The sequence below is a fragment of the Salvelinus fontinalis genome, chromosome 23, assembly GCF_029448725.1.
Source record: "Salvelinus fontinalis isolate EN_2023a chromosome 23, ASM2944872v1, whole genome shotgun sequence".
Classification (NCBI taxonomy): domain Eukaryota; kingdom Metazoa; phylum Chordata; class Actinopteri; order Salmoniformes; family Salmonidae; genus Salvelinus; species Salvelinus fontinalis.
In genome coordinates this window covers 29,193,635-29,213,254 of record NC_074687.1, presented here as the reverse complement: position 1 = coordinate 29,213,254, position 19,620 = coordinate 29,193,635, and the positions used below count along the sequence as shown (strand labels likewise).

The window sequence follows — 19,620 nt, the reverse complement described above, 5'->3', positions numbered from 1 at the left end:
AAGAATCTCAAATGTAAAATATTGTTTGATTTGTTTAACAATTTTGGTTACACAGTGATTCCATATGTGTTATTTCATAGTTTTGATATCTTCACTATTATTCTACTATGTAGAAAATAGTAAAAATAAATAAAAACCCTTGAATGAGTAGGTGTGTCCAAACCTTTGACTGGTACTGCATATTCAGACCCTGAGACTTGAAATTGAGCTCAGGTGCATCCTGGTTCAATTGATCATCCTTAAGATGTTTCTACAACTTGATTGGAGTCCACCTGTGGTAAATTCAGTTGATTGGACATGGTTTGGAAAGGCACACACCTGTCTATATAAGGTCCCACAGTTGACAGTGCATGTTTCTACAGAAAAAACCAAGCCATGAGGTCGAAGCAATTGTCCGTAGAGCTCAGAGGCAGGATTGTGTCGAGGCACAGATCTGGGGAAGGGTACCAAATCATTTCTGCATCATTGAAGGTCCCCAAGAACACAGTGGCCTCCATCATTCTTAAATGGAATAATTTTGGAACCTCCAAGGCTCCTCCTAGAGCTGTCTGCCTGGCCAATCTGAGCAATCGGGGGAGAAGGGCATTGGTCAGGGAGGTGACCAAGAACCCAATAGTCACTCTGACAGAGCTCTAGTGTTCCTCTGTGGAGATGGGAGAACCTTCCAGAAGGATAACCATCTCTGCAGAACTTCACCTATCAGGCCTTTATGGTAGAGTGGCCAGACGGAAGCCACTCCTCAGTAAAAGGCACATGACATCCCGCTTGGTGTTTGCCAAAAGTCACATAAAGGACTCTCAGGCCATGAGAAACAATATTTTCCGGTCTGATGAAACCAGGATTGGGAGACTGATTCAGGATCAAGGGAAAGATGAACGGAGCAAAGTACAGAGAGATTCTTGATGAAAACCTGCTTCAGAGCACTCAGGACCTCAGCCTGGGGCGAAGGGTCACCTTCCAGACAACGATCCTAAGCACACCACCAAGACAATGCAGGTGTACATAAGTATTCACCAGTACCGGTCAGTGCTGTTTAAGATGGGGGAGGACTATGTTTTTTTCATAAGCATGGCCTTTTTTTCTATTACAGCATATTGGATGACTCATTCATATTCCATTCACAGCGATGCAGTAGGTTTAGGCTACTATATGATAGTCTAATTTTCCCTATACCCATCATGAGGTTGCTACAACCTAGCCTATGAATGAAAGTTTACAACGTAGGTGCACACAGGTTGAGAGACAATTTGAGGCGACAGACAGTGGCACATGGACAGACAGTGACTTTCAAAACTGTACTTTTGCCTGCATCTAGCTGATATAGGGTGTAATCATTGTTGCAAACAAGTTCTTCAACAGAATCAGCAGAATTTATACATCCCTGAACACACATAAACAAAGATCACTTTCATAGCAGCCACATTGTATTCCTTCTATGCACTCTACTCCTTTCACCTTGTACCTTCTCTTGTGGACTTCAATGCACAACACATCAGCTGTATGTGACTAGTCAAAAAATATATATAAAAAAAACCTTAACAAGCCAAACCGCTACACACAGCCTACATCGTTGTCACCATATTAGCTAAAGTAACATCATAGTTCTATTAGCTATGCTGACTAACGCATTAGTAAACCCGCTACAATCATGCAGTAACATTAATGTACAGTCAGTTAACAAAACGCTTACCTTGACTTGGAAGAGTTTCAGTGTTGTGTTTGATAGTCATAGCCAGCTAGCTAACAATGCATCCCTATGTTTGAGCAGGGTGTTTCAGTAGGTTATTAAACTAGCTAGCTGATTTGCTAGCTAAGTAAGTGAAACTGAAACAAATGACACTATATTTCTCTCTTGCTTCTCCTTCATTTTGTAAGAAATGAATTTGTTCAAAACTGTTCAATTATTGTCTTTCTCTCTCTTTGAGTAAGCTACTCATCACATTTTATACACTGCAGTGCTAGCTAGCTGTAGTTTATGCTTTCAGTACTAAATTAATTATCTGATCCTTTGATTGGGTGGACAACATGTCAGTTCATACTGCAAGAGCTCTGATAGCCTGGAGGACGTCATCCGGAAGTTGTCATAATTACTGTGTAAGTCTATGGAAGGTGGCGAGAACCATGAGCCTCCTAGGTTTTGTATTGAAGTCAATGTACCCAGAGGAGGATGGAAGCTAGCTGTCCTCCGACTACACCATGGTGCTACCCTACAGAATGCTGTTGAGTCTACGGTAGACCTTTTTTGCCAAATAGTGTGTTTTAATCAATTGTTTGGTGACTTGATTATATTTAGTATAGGTTTCTCTAAAAAGGATACTTTTTAAATGTTTTACAGTTTACATTTTTATGAAATTCACTGAAGAGGATGGTGACCCCTTTCTCCTCTGAGGAGCCTCCATTGGTATTCATACCCCTCAGTCAATGCATGTTAGAATCACCTTTTGCAGAGATTACAGCAACACTGAGTACCATTCTTCATATTGTCAAGCATGTTAGTGGCTGCATCATGTTAGGAAAATCTGGTTCAGACTGCTTTCTTACAGACACTGGGAGACAATTGTACCTTTAAGCAGGACAATAACCTAAAACACCAAGATGACATTGAATGTTCCTGAGGGGCCTAGTTACAGTTTTGTAAATGGCTGTCTACTAATGATCAACAACCAACTTGACAGAGCTCGAATATTTTATTTATTTATGTTGTGTAAATATTGTACAATCCAGGTGTGCAAAGCTCTTAGAGATGTACCCAGAAAAACTTACCGCATTATGTTGGATTTGCCCCAAACATAACGCTTTGTATTCAGGAGATAAAGTTAATTTCTTTGCCACATTTGTTTGCAGTTTTACTTTAGTGCCTTACTGTAAACAGGATGCACGTTTTGGAATATTTTTGTTATCTACAAGCTTACTTCTTTTCTCTCTGTCATTTAGGTTAGTATTGTGGAGTAACTGTAATGTTGTTGATCCGTTCTCAGTTTTCTCTTATCACAGCCATTAAACTCTGTAACTGTTTTAAAGTCACCATTAGCCTAATGGTGAAATCCCTGCACAGTTTTCTTCCTCTCCAGCAACTGAGTTAGGAAGGGTCCTTGTATCGTTGTAGTGACTGGGTGTATTGACCCATGAGAAGACTGTAGATTTTAGTTTTTTTCTCCCTCTAAAAACAGAAATAAACAATTCTAAATAACAAACTGGCTTTATTTATAAATTAGTAACAATGTCTGACCCCATGTTCACATGACAATAATGTCCTTTTTCTCGCTCATTTTACGTTATTTGAAACAAAATCATCTCCAAAATATTTTTTTTTTAAACAAAGCGATTATTATTATTATTCATTTAGAATTATATAAAAGCCTGTTGCATATTCTCACAGATATATTATTAACCCTGTTATTAGCAGGACAATATGTATTGGTCATGGCTCCCGAGTGGCGCACAATGGGACTGCCTTGCAGTTCTCCAGCTGTACCAACTGAAAGCGTGTGAGGTTGAAGGCACGAGGGCAGGGGGCATGGGATGGGCCGCAGAGCCGTGCACAGAAGACCGACCTAGCCCATGGGGAAGGGAGGAGGAGGAAGGGGGTGGGGTGGACCCCCACCCCGCCACACTGGCAACACTTTAAGGGGCATTGCACTAATAATGGCGCTAACTAGGGAAACATTCCCGCTGCTCTGTTCTTAGTGCCAGTCTGCAGGTTCAAACTAAAACAATGCAACTAATAACAGCATCTTTATGCTTTCATTAAAAAAAATATGATAAAAATACTCTTTCAAAATGCCAATGTTTATTTAGTTATGGATCCATAACAAATTACCATGGGAATACATTTCACTGAATTACAGAAATATCCTCCAACCCTATATATGTAGTTAGTGGCGGAGAGTCACATCATATTTTTTTATATACTGAAGGCCTACCGTAGGCGACATGAGTCTCACTAGTGTTGAGTAATGTGCTGTTAAAAGTGGTGTAGGTGTTATTTATTTAAAGAGCATATTGAAATTAGAAGCAATAGGATTTGAAGCAAAAGCCTACAACTATTTTAGCAGCGTTTCATGCTGCTCTGAGACAAGCATGGGGACTGGTTTTGATAGATCAATTATATTTTTATTTTCACTGAATCTCCGTTTGGGTATTAGTTAGACTAGAATTAGAAAATTAGGGTGTTGAAATGTTATGCTGTTAGTGTAACCTTTATTTAACTAGGCAAGTCAGTTAAGAACAAATTCTTATTTACAAGGACACCCTACTCCTTCCTCCCCATTGGTGAATTGAACCCCGTTCTCCCGCAGGACACTGGATTCTTTAGCTAAATAGACCTGTACTGTACTCCCGACCATCACGTTGGACAGTGACATATTTTCCATTCCATCCTAACGGAAACCCAGAGGGTTTTTCATTTTCCTTGGAATAAAAGCACCATAATATTAATCAAATGAATTAAGAAAGTACCAGTCAAAGGTTTGGACACACCTACTCATCCCAGGGTTTTTCTCAATTTTTGCTATTTTCTACATTGTAGAATAAAAGTGGAGACATCACAACTATGAAATAAGGATATGGAATCAGTTAAGAACAAATTCTTATTTACAAGGACATCCTATTCCTTCCTCCCCGTCGTGGAATTGAACCCCGATCTCCCGCGTGCATGCAATCTCTAGTACAGCCATTATTGAAGGCTACCAAATGCTTCTCAAAGATGCCCTCTGGTGGTCAAAGTAGCACTAACTAGCATTAACGGTACCAGTGGTTCACACTTAAATAACGTGCCATAGAATTCTGCAGCACCATGCAAGCTGCACCGCAATTGGCTGCAACTTTCGAAGAAGGAACCCCTGAAGCCTATTTGCTGCTACTTAACTCAATCCCGTTTTGAAAGTCTCCTTTCTTAACTGTTTTACATTCCTTGAGACCAACCAGAAATGTTTTGTTGGCCAAATATTCTCAGATTTTGTGGTCTCTCGTTTCTGCATTACCACATTTTGTGCAGGCAAAAGAGTAGTCTAGGTGTGCTTCAATTGTTTGTTCAGTACACGGACGCACTCTGCCAGTTCTCACAATGGTGCTTGTTTAGTAAAGTTTAGATAAAAGCTGAATCAATGTCTTGGAAGATCGCATAATTATGAATTATTATTCTACACTTAACAAAAATATAAACACACAGTTAAATTTTTTATTTATTTACTGAGCTACAGTTCATACAAGGAAATCAGTCAATTGAAATAAATGCATTAGGCCCTAATCTATGGATTTTAGATGACTGGAAATACAGATATGCATCTGTTGGTCACAGATACCTTAAAAAATTAAAAAGCTAGGGCCGTGGATCAGAACACCAGTCAGTCAGTATCCGGTGTGACCACCATTTGTCTCTTGCGGCGCAGCACATCTCCTTCGCATGGAGTTGATCAGGCTGTTGATTGTGGCATGTGGAATGTTGTCCCACCCATCTTCAATGGACATTTTCAGTTACCAGGAATTGTGTACAGATCCTTGCGACATGGGGCCGTGCATCATGCTGAAACATGAGGTGATGGCAGTGGATGAATGGCACAACAATGGGCCTCAGGATCTCATCACAGTATCTCTGTGCATTCAAATTGCCATCGATAAAATGCAATTGTGTTTGTTGTCCGTAGCTTATGCCTGTCCATACCATATCCCCACCGCCACCATGGGGCACTCTGTTCACAACATCGACATAAGCAAGCTGCTCACCCACACGACGCCATGCACGTGGCCGGTGGTTGTTAGGCCGGTTGGACCTACTGACAAATTTAGATGCACTATTGTAAAGTGGCTGTTCCACTGGATGTCATAAGGTGAACGCACCAATTTGTAAGTCGCTCTGGATAATAGCGTCTGCTAAATGACTTAAATGTAAATGTAAATGTAAATATTTTAAAACAACGTTGGAGGTGGCTTATGATAAAGAAATGAACATTCAGTTATCTGGCAACAGCTTTGGTGGATATTCCTTTAGTCAGCATACCAATTGCATGCTCCTTCAAAACTTGAAACATCTGTGGCATTGTGTTGTATGAGAAAACTGCACATTTTAGATTATCCCGCTATTGTCCCCAGCAAAAGGTACACTTGTATAATGATCATGCTCTTTAACCAGCTTCTTGATATGCCACACCTGTCAGGTGGATGGATTATCTTGGCAAAGGAGAAATGCTCACTAACAGGGAGGTAAACAAATGTGTGCACAACATTTTAGAGAAATAAGCTTTTTGTGCATATGGACATTTTTAGGATCTTTTATTTAAGCTCATGAAACATAGGACCAAAACTTTACATGTTGCGTTAATATTTTTTTTCAATACACAAGACATAACAAAATATAATAGCATAATATAACGTTACTGTTATAACAAAGACACCACCTAGCCTAGTGGTTCGAGCCAGTAACCAAAAGGTTGCTGGATCGAATCCCGAGCTGACAAGTTAAAAATCTGTCGTTCTGAGCAAGGCAGTTAAAGACGTGGATGTCTTTAACTGCCGGGCCAGCTCGGGAAGCGCTGAAGACGTGGATGTTGATTATGGCAGCTCCCCGCACCTCTCTGAGTCAGAGGGGTTGGGTTAAATGTGGAAGACACATTCCAGTTGTGCAGCTGACTAGGTATCCCCCTTTACCTATACGATTTTAGGACGGTAGCTGAATAGTAAAAAAAAACTCAACAGCGCATCCCTAGGCAGAATGTGCTTTGATTGAAACAAAATACAGGAAGGCTATATAGTTTGTGAACCATCTACTCTAATTTTATCACAAAACAGTAATTCAAGAAGATCTACTGTAAATGCATATTCCCATGAAACTAATTGAGTTCAAATGATTGGCTGGCGGATGCAGTTTGGACGTTTCACTGGTAATACGCAAAGAATTGTCACTCACAATTGAATAATAATGACATGGCCTATTTTGAAAGACTACTAAAAATCAAAACTATCCCCACACAACATGTGTGGGGATAGGCAGACATTGCAATTGGAGGATGCATTTTATGCATATTCTATAATGATATTCATTAGTCTACATACTGTATGTCGATACAAACGTTGAGAAATAATGACGTCATTCCTCTCCGGTATCTACAAAATGTGTACTACACCATGAGCGGTAGGGAGATTTGTGTGTGTTGGGGGAAAATGTTTTTTTTTTCATGTAGGCTACACTGTCCCACTAATGTCCCGCAAAATCATCCTGTTGTCCAGCATTTTGGTATTTTAAATGTGGTCACCATACCTGCATTTTGCCAGTTGTGTGGTATGAAAAAATGTTCTGCTCATGTCTTCTATCATGTAAATGACATTGAATTGCATTACATTTTTTAGGTGGAAATCCTAAAAACATGTCTGCACAACTGTATTCCACTATGCCTCCCCCCCAGCACCCCCAAATCAAAGCATCTTCCCCTATGTCTGGACCTGATTCATTTATTAATCAATTATTGTGAGGCTGGAGATGTGCCACTCTGATCTACAGTAATTGGAGAGACTTAAATATCACGACTTGGTAAACAAAGACATCAGTTACAGGAGCTACAGTTCCCTGCATTTGGCATCTATCTATCCACTGAAGACATGCCATACCTAATTATCTAAACTTTATAGTCCCTGGCTGTTTGATGTGTTGAAATATAAGTTTTGTTAACTTTTCCACGGACCCTACAGCACCATAATGAGTAGAATGTGGTTGGTAGTTTTGCGCTGGGCTAAGTAGAGTGATTGTCATCCTCTCTCGACTGTAGAGAGACCATCTGTGTGTTCCTGTATGGTGGATCAGAATCAATGAATATTCATGCCTTTCTCTCATTGCATTAGATCAGTGCACACGCAGCAAGAGAATTGGGACATGTTGTCAGAGACCTAAACATTCTTTTGTTAACTACCGCAAATAGATTCTGTGGATGCAGTAACAATATAAATCTTCTTTGGGATAGGGGGCAGCATTTTCACTTTTGGATTAATTGGTGCCCATAGTGAACTTCCTCCTACTCTGTCCCAGATGATAATATATGCATATTATTATTACTATTGGATAGAAAACACTCCGAAGTTTCTTAAACTGTTTGAATTATGTCTGTGAGTATAACAGAACTCATATGGCAGGCAAACTTCCAAACAGGAAGTGAGAATTCTGAGAAGGGTCGATGTGAAAGTCATCGCCTATTCAATTCCCTGTAATATATGGATCTGTTTGCACTTCCTACGCCTTCCACTAGATGTCAACAGTCTGGAATGAAGCCTCTAGTGTGATGTGGGGCCGGATGGGAGCTATTTAAGTCAGTGGTCTGGCAGAATGCTAGTTACTGGTCATGCGCGCTAGTCAGGAAATGGCAATGTGAGCCATTACTTATACAGACATAAAGAAATGCTCCGGTTGGAACGTTATTAGATATATATGATAACAACATCCTGAAGATTGATTCTCTATTAAGTTTGACCAGTTTAGTCAACTTGTAATATAACCTTTTGAAGTTTTCGTCCGACGTTTGCCTGCAACTGCCCCAGCGTTTGGACACGTGTACTACACATGCTAGCTAAAGTTGCTAATTGGACATAAGTAATGGACATTATCGAACAAAAAAAGGATTTATTGTGGAAATAGGATTCCTGGCATTGCATTCTGATGAAGATAATCAAAGGTAAGGGAATATTTATGATGTAAATTCGATATTTCTGTTGACTCCAACATGGCGGAGAAATTTTGTTAACTTCTACATGCACACAATCCCGGATCCGGGAGCACCCCCATCAGTAAAAAAGCTGACTAGCATAGCCTATCATAGCGTCACAAGTAAATACTAGCATCTAAATATCATTAAATCACAAGTCCAAGACACCAGATGAAAGATACAAATCTTGTGAATCCAGCCATCATTTCTGATTTTTAAAATGTTTTACAGGGAAGACACAATATGTAAATCTATTAGCTAACCACGATAGCAAAAGACACAACTTTTTTCCCCACCATTTTCTTCCTGCATAGGTAGCTATCACAATTTTGACCAAATAAAGATATAAATAGCCACTAACCAAGAAACAACTTCATCAGATGACAGTCTGATAACATATTTATTGTATAGCATATGTTTTGTTAGAAAAATTTGCATATTTCAGGTATAAATGATAGTTTACCATTGCAGCCACCATCACAACTCTCACCATAGCAACTAGAATAACTACAGAGACCACCGTGAATTACCCAAATACTCATCATAAAACATTTCTGAAAAATACACAGCGTACAGCAAATGAAAGACAAAGATCTTGTGAATCCAGACAATATTTCAGATTTTTTAAGTGTTTTACAGCGAAAACACAATATAGCATTATATTAGCTTACTACAATAGCCAACCACACAACAGCATTGATTCAGGCCAACAATAGCGATAATGAATAAACCAGCAAAAGATATACATTTTTTCACTAACCTTCTCAAACTTCTTCAGATGACAGTCCTATAACATCATATTACACAATACATATAGAGTTTGTTCGAAGATGTGCATATTTAGCGGCACAAATCGTGGTTATACAATGAGAAAAGTAGCCAAGCTGCCAACTTGAGAGGCACCTAATCTAATCAGTAACTAATCATAAACTTGACAAAAAAATACAGGTTGGACAGCAAATGAAAGATACATTAGTTCTTAATGCAACCGCTGTGTTAGATTTTTTAAATTAACGTTACTACGACATACAGCATGCGTTAAAGCGAGACCGCACCGAAATTAATGGCGGAATATGAGTTTTACATTTTTCAACAGAACAACGAATTAACATCATAAATAGTTCTTACTTTTTGATGAGCTCCCATCAGAATCTTGGGCAAGTTGTCCTTTTTCCAAAAGAATCGTTGCTCGGTTGTAGATTGTCGCCTTCAACGATTGAATTAGCAGTAAACATTAGCCATGTGGGCCAGACGTGTCCAACTCCCTAGAACGCAGCACAAATAAATACCCGAAAATTGCAATATACTGATATAAACTGATATAACTCGGTTTAAAATAACAACATTATGATGTCTTTAACACCTATATCGAATAAAATCCGAGCCGGATATATCTAAGGCCTATAACGGTAGCTTTCCAGAACGCCATCCTGAGGTCTGTCTGGCGCCATGGCGAAGGGAAAAAAGAAAGGACACCACATTGCCAGCCCATTTATAAGGCTTCAGATCTGCCTAGCAACTCCATTTCAATTCTCACTATTTGCTGACATCCAGGGGAAGGCGTATGCAGTGCATCTCAACCAATAGAATACATGCAAATTAATAAACCGACCTCAGAACAGCCTGCAGATTTCAGATTTCTCACTTCCTCATAGGAAAATTGCTCCAACTCGAGTTCTGTTTTACTCACAGATATAATTCAAACGGTTTTAGAAACTAGAGAGTGTTTTCTATCCAATAGTAATAATATGCATATTGTACGAGCAAGAATTGAGTATGAGGCAGTTTAATTTGGGAACGAAATTATTACAAAGTGCAAACAGCACCCCCTGTTGAGAAAAGGTTAAATCTGAGCGCGGTCTCAGATTATTGCATGGTGTGCTTTTTACTAAAGTTTCAAAAACATCTGACACAGCTGTTGCATTAAGAACAAGTGTATCTTTAATTATGTGTAAAACATGTATCTTTCATCAACATTTTTTATGAGTATTTCTGTTATTTGACGTTGCTCTCTGTAATTACTCGGGATATTTTGGAGGCATTTCTGAACATGGCGCCAATGTAAACCGAGATTTGTGGATATAAATATGCACATAATCAAACAAAACATAAATGTATTGTGTAACATGATGTCCTATGAGTGTCATCTGATGAAGATTATCAACGGTTAGTGATTAAATTTATCTCTATTTCTGTTTTTGTGTGACTATCTTTGGCGGGTAAAAATGGTTGTGTTTTTTGGATTTGGTGGTGAGCTAACATAAATCTATGTTGTGTTTTCGCTGTAAAACATAAAAAAAATGGGTAGATTAACAAGATGTTTATCTTTCATGTGCTGTATTGGACTTGTTAATGTGTGAAAGTGACATATTTCTAAAATTTATTTGAATTTCGCGCGCTGCCTTTTCAGCAGAATGTTGGGGGGGGGGGGGTTCCGCTAGCGGAACGTGTGTCATAGAAAGGATAATGTGTTTGTAAATGATTTGGATGCATTAAGAAAATGACTCTGTGGATGAGCAGCGAGCGTCAATTTTCCCTGTATTGTATTTACTTTGAAAAGCATTTTTCAAGTGAATATACTAGAAGTGGTCACACCTTTTTCTCTTCAAATGTTGTTTTCTCATGTTGGTTGAAGCGTTAGGTGACTCCTCTCCTAGTATAATAATACTAAGGCAAAGAGTGCAACCTATTGTGTGCAATGTTGGCTTCATTCCGAAACTAATAGGATTTAACACTCAGGTCTCAGAGGAACAATGTGAAAAGAGCCCAGTTGATTTGGCTGCCATTTTGCTCATGTATGAAAGGGTCACTTATATTTGACTTTCCCTAAATCTTTCATATCCGTAGGGCTGGGGTGAGGTGTCTAAGAAATAAGAGACTTAAAAATATCTCATATGCATCACATGTAATAATGCAGGCCTGAGAGTAGAGACCGTGGCATGGTTACAGGGAATCGTTATGGTTTCACTTCTATTGCGCCAACAAATCTATTCTTTAAATCTCTTGGGAAATGACAGACCATTTTGTAATGGCCACCTTAATTGTGGCATCATCCTGCCTTATGAAGTATAAATGAAGGCTGTGAAGAAGTAATGGCTCAGCGAGGATGGTTCAAGTGCTCTTGGTTGGATATGAGTTCGTATAGAGCTACATGGAGGAACTCTGGGGATCGGTAAGAGATCCTGTCTCGTGTAACAATAAATCTCCTTGTTAAGTGGCTAGTGTTGCCGTTATTGTAATTGATACCAATGCAGTTAAGGTGCGATGTGACACATTTACAATGCTGGCTTCTTGGGTCAGATGTATTTGATGTACTCTGGTGGGCTGCTGCCACGCAGATGAGGGTCACCTATATGCCTCATGAATCCTTAAACAGCTGTTTCCTCTCTGCTCTGTGTGTATGTGTACACTCTGTTATACGTTTCCGTATGTGGTTCAGGAGCGTGGCTCTCCCATTGTAGTTCACTGAACATCTGTTGTGTATAAAGAACAATGCCGTCAAGTGTAAACAGAATTTGCATATGCCTCCTATATATTTTACTCTGATGTGCTTCTGTGAACGGTAATCATGTTTTCTGTAGAGGAACAGTGCTGTGGGAAAAGATTATAGAGTATGAAAATAAAATGTCTCCAAACAATGATCATAAAAATAAATGCTTTTATGAGTAATTAGGTATAGTGATTAGTGTTGTGTAATTTATTGTTGATTGCTATTAGCTCAAGGTTTCAACTGGGAATTCTGAGGGTTTATTATCAAATGCACAATATGGCAATTCAGTTAATCACCTTTCGATGTTCCTCAGAATCTAACACCTAGAATTAGGTAATGAACATTAGAGCTGGGAATTGCCAGGGACACCACGATACAAGACATACCACGATTGTCACGATTGTATATGTATTGCGATTTATACTGCAATTGTATTGTGATTTGATGTTACAAACATATTGCTCACTATGTCTGCTGCAGAGAGACGAGAGAGAGCATGAGAAAACGAGTTTTGATCAGTCATGGAAATAAGTGCTGAAAACATGTTGGCTCACTTTTTATAGCTAGGATAACAAGAAAACATTTTGGTGCAGGTGGCGCCGACTAGCTCTAGCTAATGCTATCTACAGTGAAAAAAGAGAGTAAAATATCCCAAAATTTGATTGCGATATGTAACTGTACAGTATAGGATTTTTCCCCCATTATTAATGAACATAGACTATTATGACATATCATACCATACAGGGCTTGCTAACAGTGACTGTCTTCTCTGTTGCAGGTGCGGGGGACGTGGTGTTGAGATGTCCCCTGAATCACATACAGTGCATAGGGACGAGGAAGTGCATTCACTTCAACAAGCTCTGCAACGGAGCCATAGACTGTGAGGATGGCTTCGATGAAGGAGTTCACTGTAGAGGTAAGAGGTAATTCACGTCCATGAACACTGAATGGACCACATCAACAACACTGGTATTAGTGTAGCATGTGGTATAGTTATTTTTAGACAGCAGTATGTCTTTCAGCAATAATAAACTCTTATCATATTACTATAATAGTGCATTAGACCAGTTTCCCTTTCTGGCGTGGTATGGTTAAATTTTGGTAGTGCAGCTGGTCTTTTATAATTTGCCCTCTCTAGTCAAACACTGTGAGCGTGCCAAGGTTACTTCCTATCACCCAGGTAGGTTGTCAGTAACAGAGCCGGTGATTGGCTGGCCCAGCAGGTCACTAGCACCAAGTGTTGTGTTGTACACAGGTTGTTGTTGCTCACAACATTCTAAAGCCGCAACACCAAGCTGCTATAGACACCTGGCTATCTGGGATACTGACAAAGCCCACCCACCGGGCAGTGCTGATTAAGTACTCCTTAGCTGCAGTCAGCTTGGCCGGTTCGGACAATACTGTGACCTTTTTTGACCTGGAAGACATACAAGTCACACTGTGTGTCGATTCAAGGTAATGATCTTGGCTTTTGATTCGAGGAAATGCTGAAAACAGTCAAAATGCATCCCATTCACTGGGATGCCATTGGACATTTCATTGGCTGTTCTGTTCAATACAATGTTCTGCTCGATCTGATGCATTGGCTTGGTGTGTTGGCGGAGAGTAAGACAAAGGAAAGGAATTGCATTAATATTGATCTCAAAGTGGTTGAAGTGTATTTGTTTTCTAAAACCCTCTTAAAATGTATGATTTTGAATGACTATTACCTCCCAAAGTGATTTCATACAGTATTTGTTGAGTGTGCAGTTTAACTGCTGTACTGTATATAGCCTATAGACAGCTACAGGGCTGTCATTGGCCTGTGAGATCTAAACTCCATGCAGGCCTTAATGCAATAGTGCATTCTAGCCACGTCCTGTCAACCAGCATTTACCTAATCCATTAACTAAGAAGTTGTTTGAAGCCCTGTTAAGATTTTTTACGAACAAAAAAAATCTATCAATAATTGAAACAGTTGTACTGGCTCTTGTTTTAACTGTCATACTCCTCCTCAAGTTACTCATATCTGGCACCCTGCATGGATTGACTGTGGAAGTATATCTGATTTGTGGCCTTTTTAGTGATTCCATGGGATGGAATATTACAAACGCATCTCATTTGGCTGAAGTGGGAGTGGCAGTGACCTGTTGGGCTCAGCTCAGGTTGGGATACATATGTTCTACTTCACCATTATGCACATATATAGCACTGAGAGCAGAGCAGGCTTGATGGGAGGTAGAACAAACGGAGGAGGAATTGAGGTCACTAAGAGAAGTTAGAGAGAGAACCAGCTGGGTCTATGACAAAACTTTTCCTGCTACCACCTCCTCCCTTTCTTCTCTAATGAATATACATGGTTAAATCCCAGGAGGGCATAATACCAAGGTACCCATATGGAAAAGCACTAAACCCTTCTCTCTCACCTTCAGAAAACGTGTTTATTTTTAATCACATACTCCACTCGGGGCAGTGCACACTGGAACTCCTTCTCACAGGACTGCATGCCATGATTAACTTTTTCCACTGAGCCACCTGGCTCTGTTTGCTTAGTACAGTCTGTAAAGTAGCTTGAGGTAACTAACCTTCCTGAAGTCTACAGGTGCAGTGGTGGGAACATAGAGCAAACTGGCAACTGTACTCATATACTGCACATACAGTATACACATACTGTAACCACAATATCACAACAGCATACTTCACACACTTACAGTGGTTGCTCAACTAAAAGTTTCGAGATTATGCTGCGGGATTTAGAGATAATTTGTGAGCTATTACGGGCTTTTAGCAGGACAAAAGACTCTTTCAACACCTCTCTCTGTATTTTAATACTTTGTGCAAGGCACTTGATCACCATTAAAAATTTGTGAATGGGGCCTCCCGAGTGGAGCATCGGTCTAAGACACTGCATCACAGTGCAAGCTAAATTGCTACAGATGCTGGTTCGATACCAGTGCCGGCCGTGACTGGGAGACCCATGAGGTGTCCCTCTAAAAACAGAAATAAATCATTCTAAATAACAAATTGGCTTTATTTACAAAATAGTAAGAATGTCTCACCCCATGTTCAGGAATGGCCTTTTTCTCACTCACTTTAGGTAATTAGAAGAAAAAAATTGTCTCCAAAATATTATTATTTTTTAAACAAGCCATAGAAAGATGGTTGCAATTTCAGTTTTATCCACCAGAAAAGACAACAAAGAATACAACAAATATTGTAAATAAACTCAAATATACTAATTGATAATAAAAAAACATTATTGTCTGTACTAGATTTTCCGTTACTCCTGAAAGCCCTAATCTTCTCACGTAAATGAATAGAGATCCTGGTCATGGTGCTACACTATGTTGTTACAGCATAATCACATTGAGGTCAATCGGCCATCTGCCTTATACTTATGGCCTATTGTAAGCTGAAAGTCACACCTTTACAGTACTCCTCATCCCATCCCAAACCCCAGCCTTAACACAGTTACCATTCAAAAACAAGCTGTTTACCTAAAAACAAATTACATTGCGAGCAAAGAGAACAGAGGAAATGGACATATCAAGCCACTTTCTTTCTATGTCCCTACCCATTCCAGGGTGTCATGACGTGGCCCTTTCTGGGTGTAGATTGTGCCCCCCCCCCCCCCCCCCCCTCTCTCCTAACCCAGGTTTTATTACCTCAGGTCATAAATACCAGGTAGAAACTGCCATGCAGTATTGAGGGAGAGAGTCTCCCAGAACAAAGAGTTTCTCTCGCCAAAACTCCTAATCCACAAAATGGGAGAACTAAACAATATTTATATTTTTGAAAATGTGGGAATGGTCCGTAGGTAATTAAAGAACAATCCTGTCAAAGTTGTTTTATTCTGTGACATCAGGGAAGGACAGGAGAACTACATAACTGTACCTCTGTGTGTGTATACTTCACAGTGATCAGATTTACATCTAATTGTTGTATAAAATGTATGTGTAAAGATTAAACTATTTGTGAAATGATGTAATGTGATATTGGCCTTCTAAACGAGATACTTGTTAAGATGTAAAGTTTTAACTAGTCAGTGGCCACCAAGATTGAACTCTTTGGCCTGAATGCCAAGTGTCACATCTGGAGGAAACCTTGCACCATCCTTACGGTGAAGCACGGTGGCGGAAGCATCATGTTGTGGGGATGTTTTTCAGCATCAGGGACAGGGAGACTAGTCAGGATCGAATGAAAGATTAATGGAGCAAAGTACAGAGAGATCCTTGATGAAAACCTGCTCCAGAGCACTCAGGACCTCAGATTGGAGCGAAGGTTCACCTTGCAATAGGACAATGACCCTACGCACACAGCTAAGACAATGCAGGAGTGGCTTCAGGAAAAGTCTCTGAATGTCCTTGAGCGGCCCAGCCAGAGCCCGGACTTGAACCCATTCGAACATCTCCGGAGAGACCATAAAATAGCTGTGCAGCGACGCTCCCCATCCAAGCTGACAGAGCTTGAGAGGATTTCCCGAGAAAAATGGGAGAAACTTCCCAAATGATGTGTGCCAAGCTTGTAGTGCCATACCCAAGAAGACTCAAGGCTGTAATCGCTGCCAAATCTACTTCCAGAAAGTACTGTCAAAACACCTGTTTTTGCTTTGTCATTATGGTGTATTGTGTGTAGTTTGATATGGGAAAAAAACAATTTAATACCTTTTAGAATAAGGCTGTAACGTAACAACATGTGGGAAAAATCTAGGCGTCTGAATACTTTCCGAATGCACTGTAGTCCACACAGTGACCATACGTACATATCCTAACCAGAAACCATGGACTACAGTCAACATCTGCACCGAGCTAAAGGCTAGAGTTGCCGCTTTCAATGAGTGGGACATAAATCCATACACTTATAAGAAATCCTGCTAGCCCTCTGAGAAACCATCAAACATGCAAAGTGTCAATACAGAACTAAGATCAAATCCTACTTCACCAGCTCTGATGCTCGTCGTTTGTGGCAGGGATTGCAAACTATCACGGATTACGAAGGGAAACCCAGCCATGAGCTGCCCAGTGAGGCGAGCCTACCAGACAAACTAAATGCCTTCTATGCTCGCTAAGCAACGCTGAACCATGCATGAGAGCACCAGCTGTTCTGTACGACTGTGTGATCACGCTCTCCGTAGCCAATGTGAGTAAGACCTATAACCTCTCTGGTACAAGTGGGACGGTAGAGTCCCACCTCACCAACAGCCAGTGAATTTGCAGGGCGCCAAATTCAAAACAACAGAAATCCCATAATTAAAATTCCTCAAACATACAAGTATTATCCACCATTTTAAAGATAAACTTCTTGTAAATCCAACCACAGTGTCCGATTTCAAAAAGGCTTTACTGCTAAAGCACACCATGCGATTATGTTTGGTCAGCACCTAGTCACGGAACCATACAGCCATTTTTCCAGCCAAAGAGAGGAGTCACAAAAAGCAGAAATAGAGAAAAAATTAATCACTAACCTTTGATGATCTTCATCAGATGGCACTCATAGGACTTCATGTTACACAATACATGTATGTTTTGTTCGATAAAGTTCATATTTATATCCAAAAATCTCAGTTTACATTGGCACGTTATGGTCAGAAATGCATTGTCTCAAACAAACATCCGGTGAAAGTGCAGAGAGCCACATTAAATTACAAAAATACTCATCATAACATTGATAAACGATACAAGTGTTATTCATGGAAATAAAGATAAACTTCTCCTTAATGCAAACGGTGTAAGATTTCAAAAACGCTTTACAGCGAAAGCACACTTTGCGATTATGTTAGGTCTGCACCTAGCCACAGAAACCCATACAGCCATTTTCCAGCCAAGGAAAGTGTCACAAAAGTCAGAAATAGCATTAAAATGAATCACTTACCTTTGATGATCTTCATCTGGTTGCACTCCCAGGTCTCCATGTTAGACAAAAAATGTTTGTTTTGTTCGATAATGTCCCTCTTTATGACCAAATACCTCCTTTTTGTTTGCGTGTTTTGTCCAGAAATCCAGTAATACAAGGCGCATGCACTAATTCCAGACAAAGTCAAAAAAGTACAATAAAGTTAGTAGAAACATGCCAAACGATGTTTAAAATAAAACCTCCGGTTGTTTTTGTCATAAATAATCAATAATATTTCAACCGGACAAAAGCTTTGTCAATAGGAAAGGAGAAACAAGAAAGGCGCGCTCCCGATCAGGCGCGTGGCTGATGAATGGAAATTTCCACTGGCCACTGATTGAAAGTGCTGTATCTCCCTCATTTTGCAGAGTAAAAGCCTGAAACAATGCCTAAAGACTGGCCACATGTAGAGGAATACACAGAGCTCGTGAACTGGGTCCTAAGTCTTTATATGGTGGATAGGCTTACAATGGAAAAACAGCCTTTCAAAATAATAGTACTTCCTGGTTGGATTTTCCTCTGGTTTTCGCCTGCCTTAACAGTTATGTTATACTCACAGACATTATTTTTTAACAGTTTTGGAAACTTTAGAGTGCTTTCTATCCAAATCTATCTTTATATGCATATCCTATCTTCTGGGCCTGAGTAGCAGGCAGTTTAATTTGGGCACACTTTTCATCCAAAATTCCGAATGCTGCCCCCTACCCTAGTGAAGTTAAACAGGTTAAAATGCTCATGGCCGCAGGACCATATTGATTACCAAGATGCGTACTCAGAACATGCGTTGGCCATCAAGCAAGTGTCTTCTATGACATTTTCAACCTCCCTGACCCAGTCTGTAATACCCACATGTTTCAAGCAGACCACCATAGCCTCCGTACCCAGGAACACAAAGGTAACCTGTCCAAATAACTTTCGCCGCTTAGCACTCACATCTATAGCCATGAAATGCTTTGAAAGGCTGGTCATGGCTCACATAAACACCATCATTCCAGATGCCCTGTACCCACTCCAATTCGCATACCACACCAACAGATCCACAGATGAGGCAATGTCTATTGCACTCCACACTGCCCTTTCCCACCTGGACGAATGAAACACCTACGTGAGAGTGCCGTTCATTGACTAAAATAATTACTAAGTTAAAGACCCTGGGATTTAACACCTCCCCCTGCAAATGGATACAGGACTTTCTGATGGGCCGCCCCCAGGTGGTGAGGATAAGCAACAACACATCCGCCACGCTGACCCTCAACACGGGGGCCCCTCAGGGGTATGTGCTTAGCCCCCTCCTGTACTCCCTGTTCACCCATGACTGCGTGGCCACACACGACTCCAACACGATCATAAAGTTAATGACACAAAGGTACTAGGTCAGTTCCTCAATAACGATGAGAGAGCCTACAGGGAGGAGGTCAGACCTGGCAACCTCTCCCTCAATGTCACTAAATGTATTTATAAAGCCCTTTTTACATCAACAGATTGACGTCACAAACTGCGTATACAGAAACCCAGCCTAAAACCCCAAACAGCAATGTTACAGAGCGTAGTGCGTACGACCCAGTACATCAC

The 19,620-nt window shown here is 40.2% G+C and overlaps 1 protein-coding gene across 6 annotated transcripts in view; it reads left to right on the top strand.

Annotated features, from left to right (window-relative positions):
* LOC129821085 (low-density lipoprotein receptor-related protein 1B-like) overlaps window positions 1-19,620 on the top strand; it is a 458,866-nt gene that overhangs the window by 137,056 nt on the left and 302,190 nt on the right. For all 6 annotated transcript variants that reach the window (XR_008754267.1, XM_055878362.1, XM_055878363.1 and 3 more), the window contains one exon: window positions 12,956-13,093. Coding sequence is in view for 5 of the 6 variants with exons in the window: in XM_055878362.1 (XP_055734337.1) it covers window positions 12,956-13,093 (138 nt within the window). In the remaining variant the exon portion in view is untranslated. The remainder of the gene's footprint in view (window positions 1-12,955; window positions 13,094-19,620) is intronic.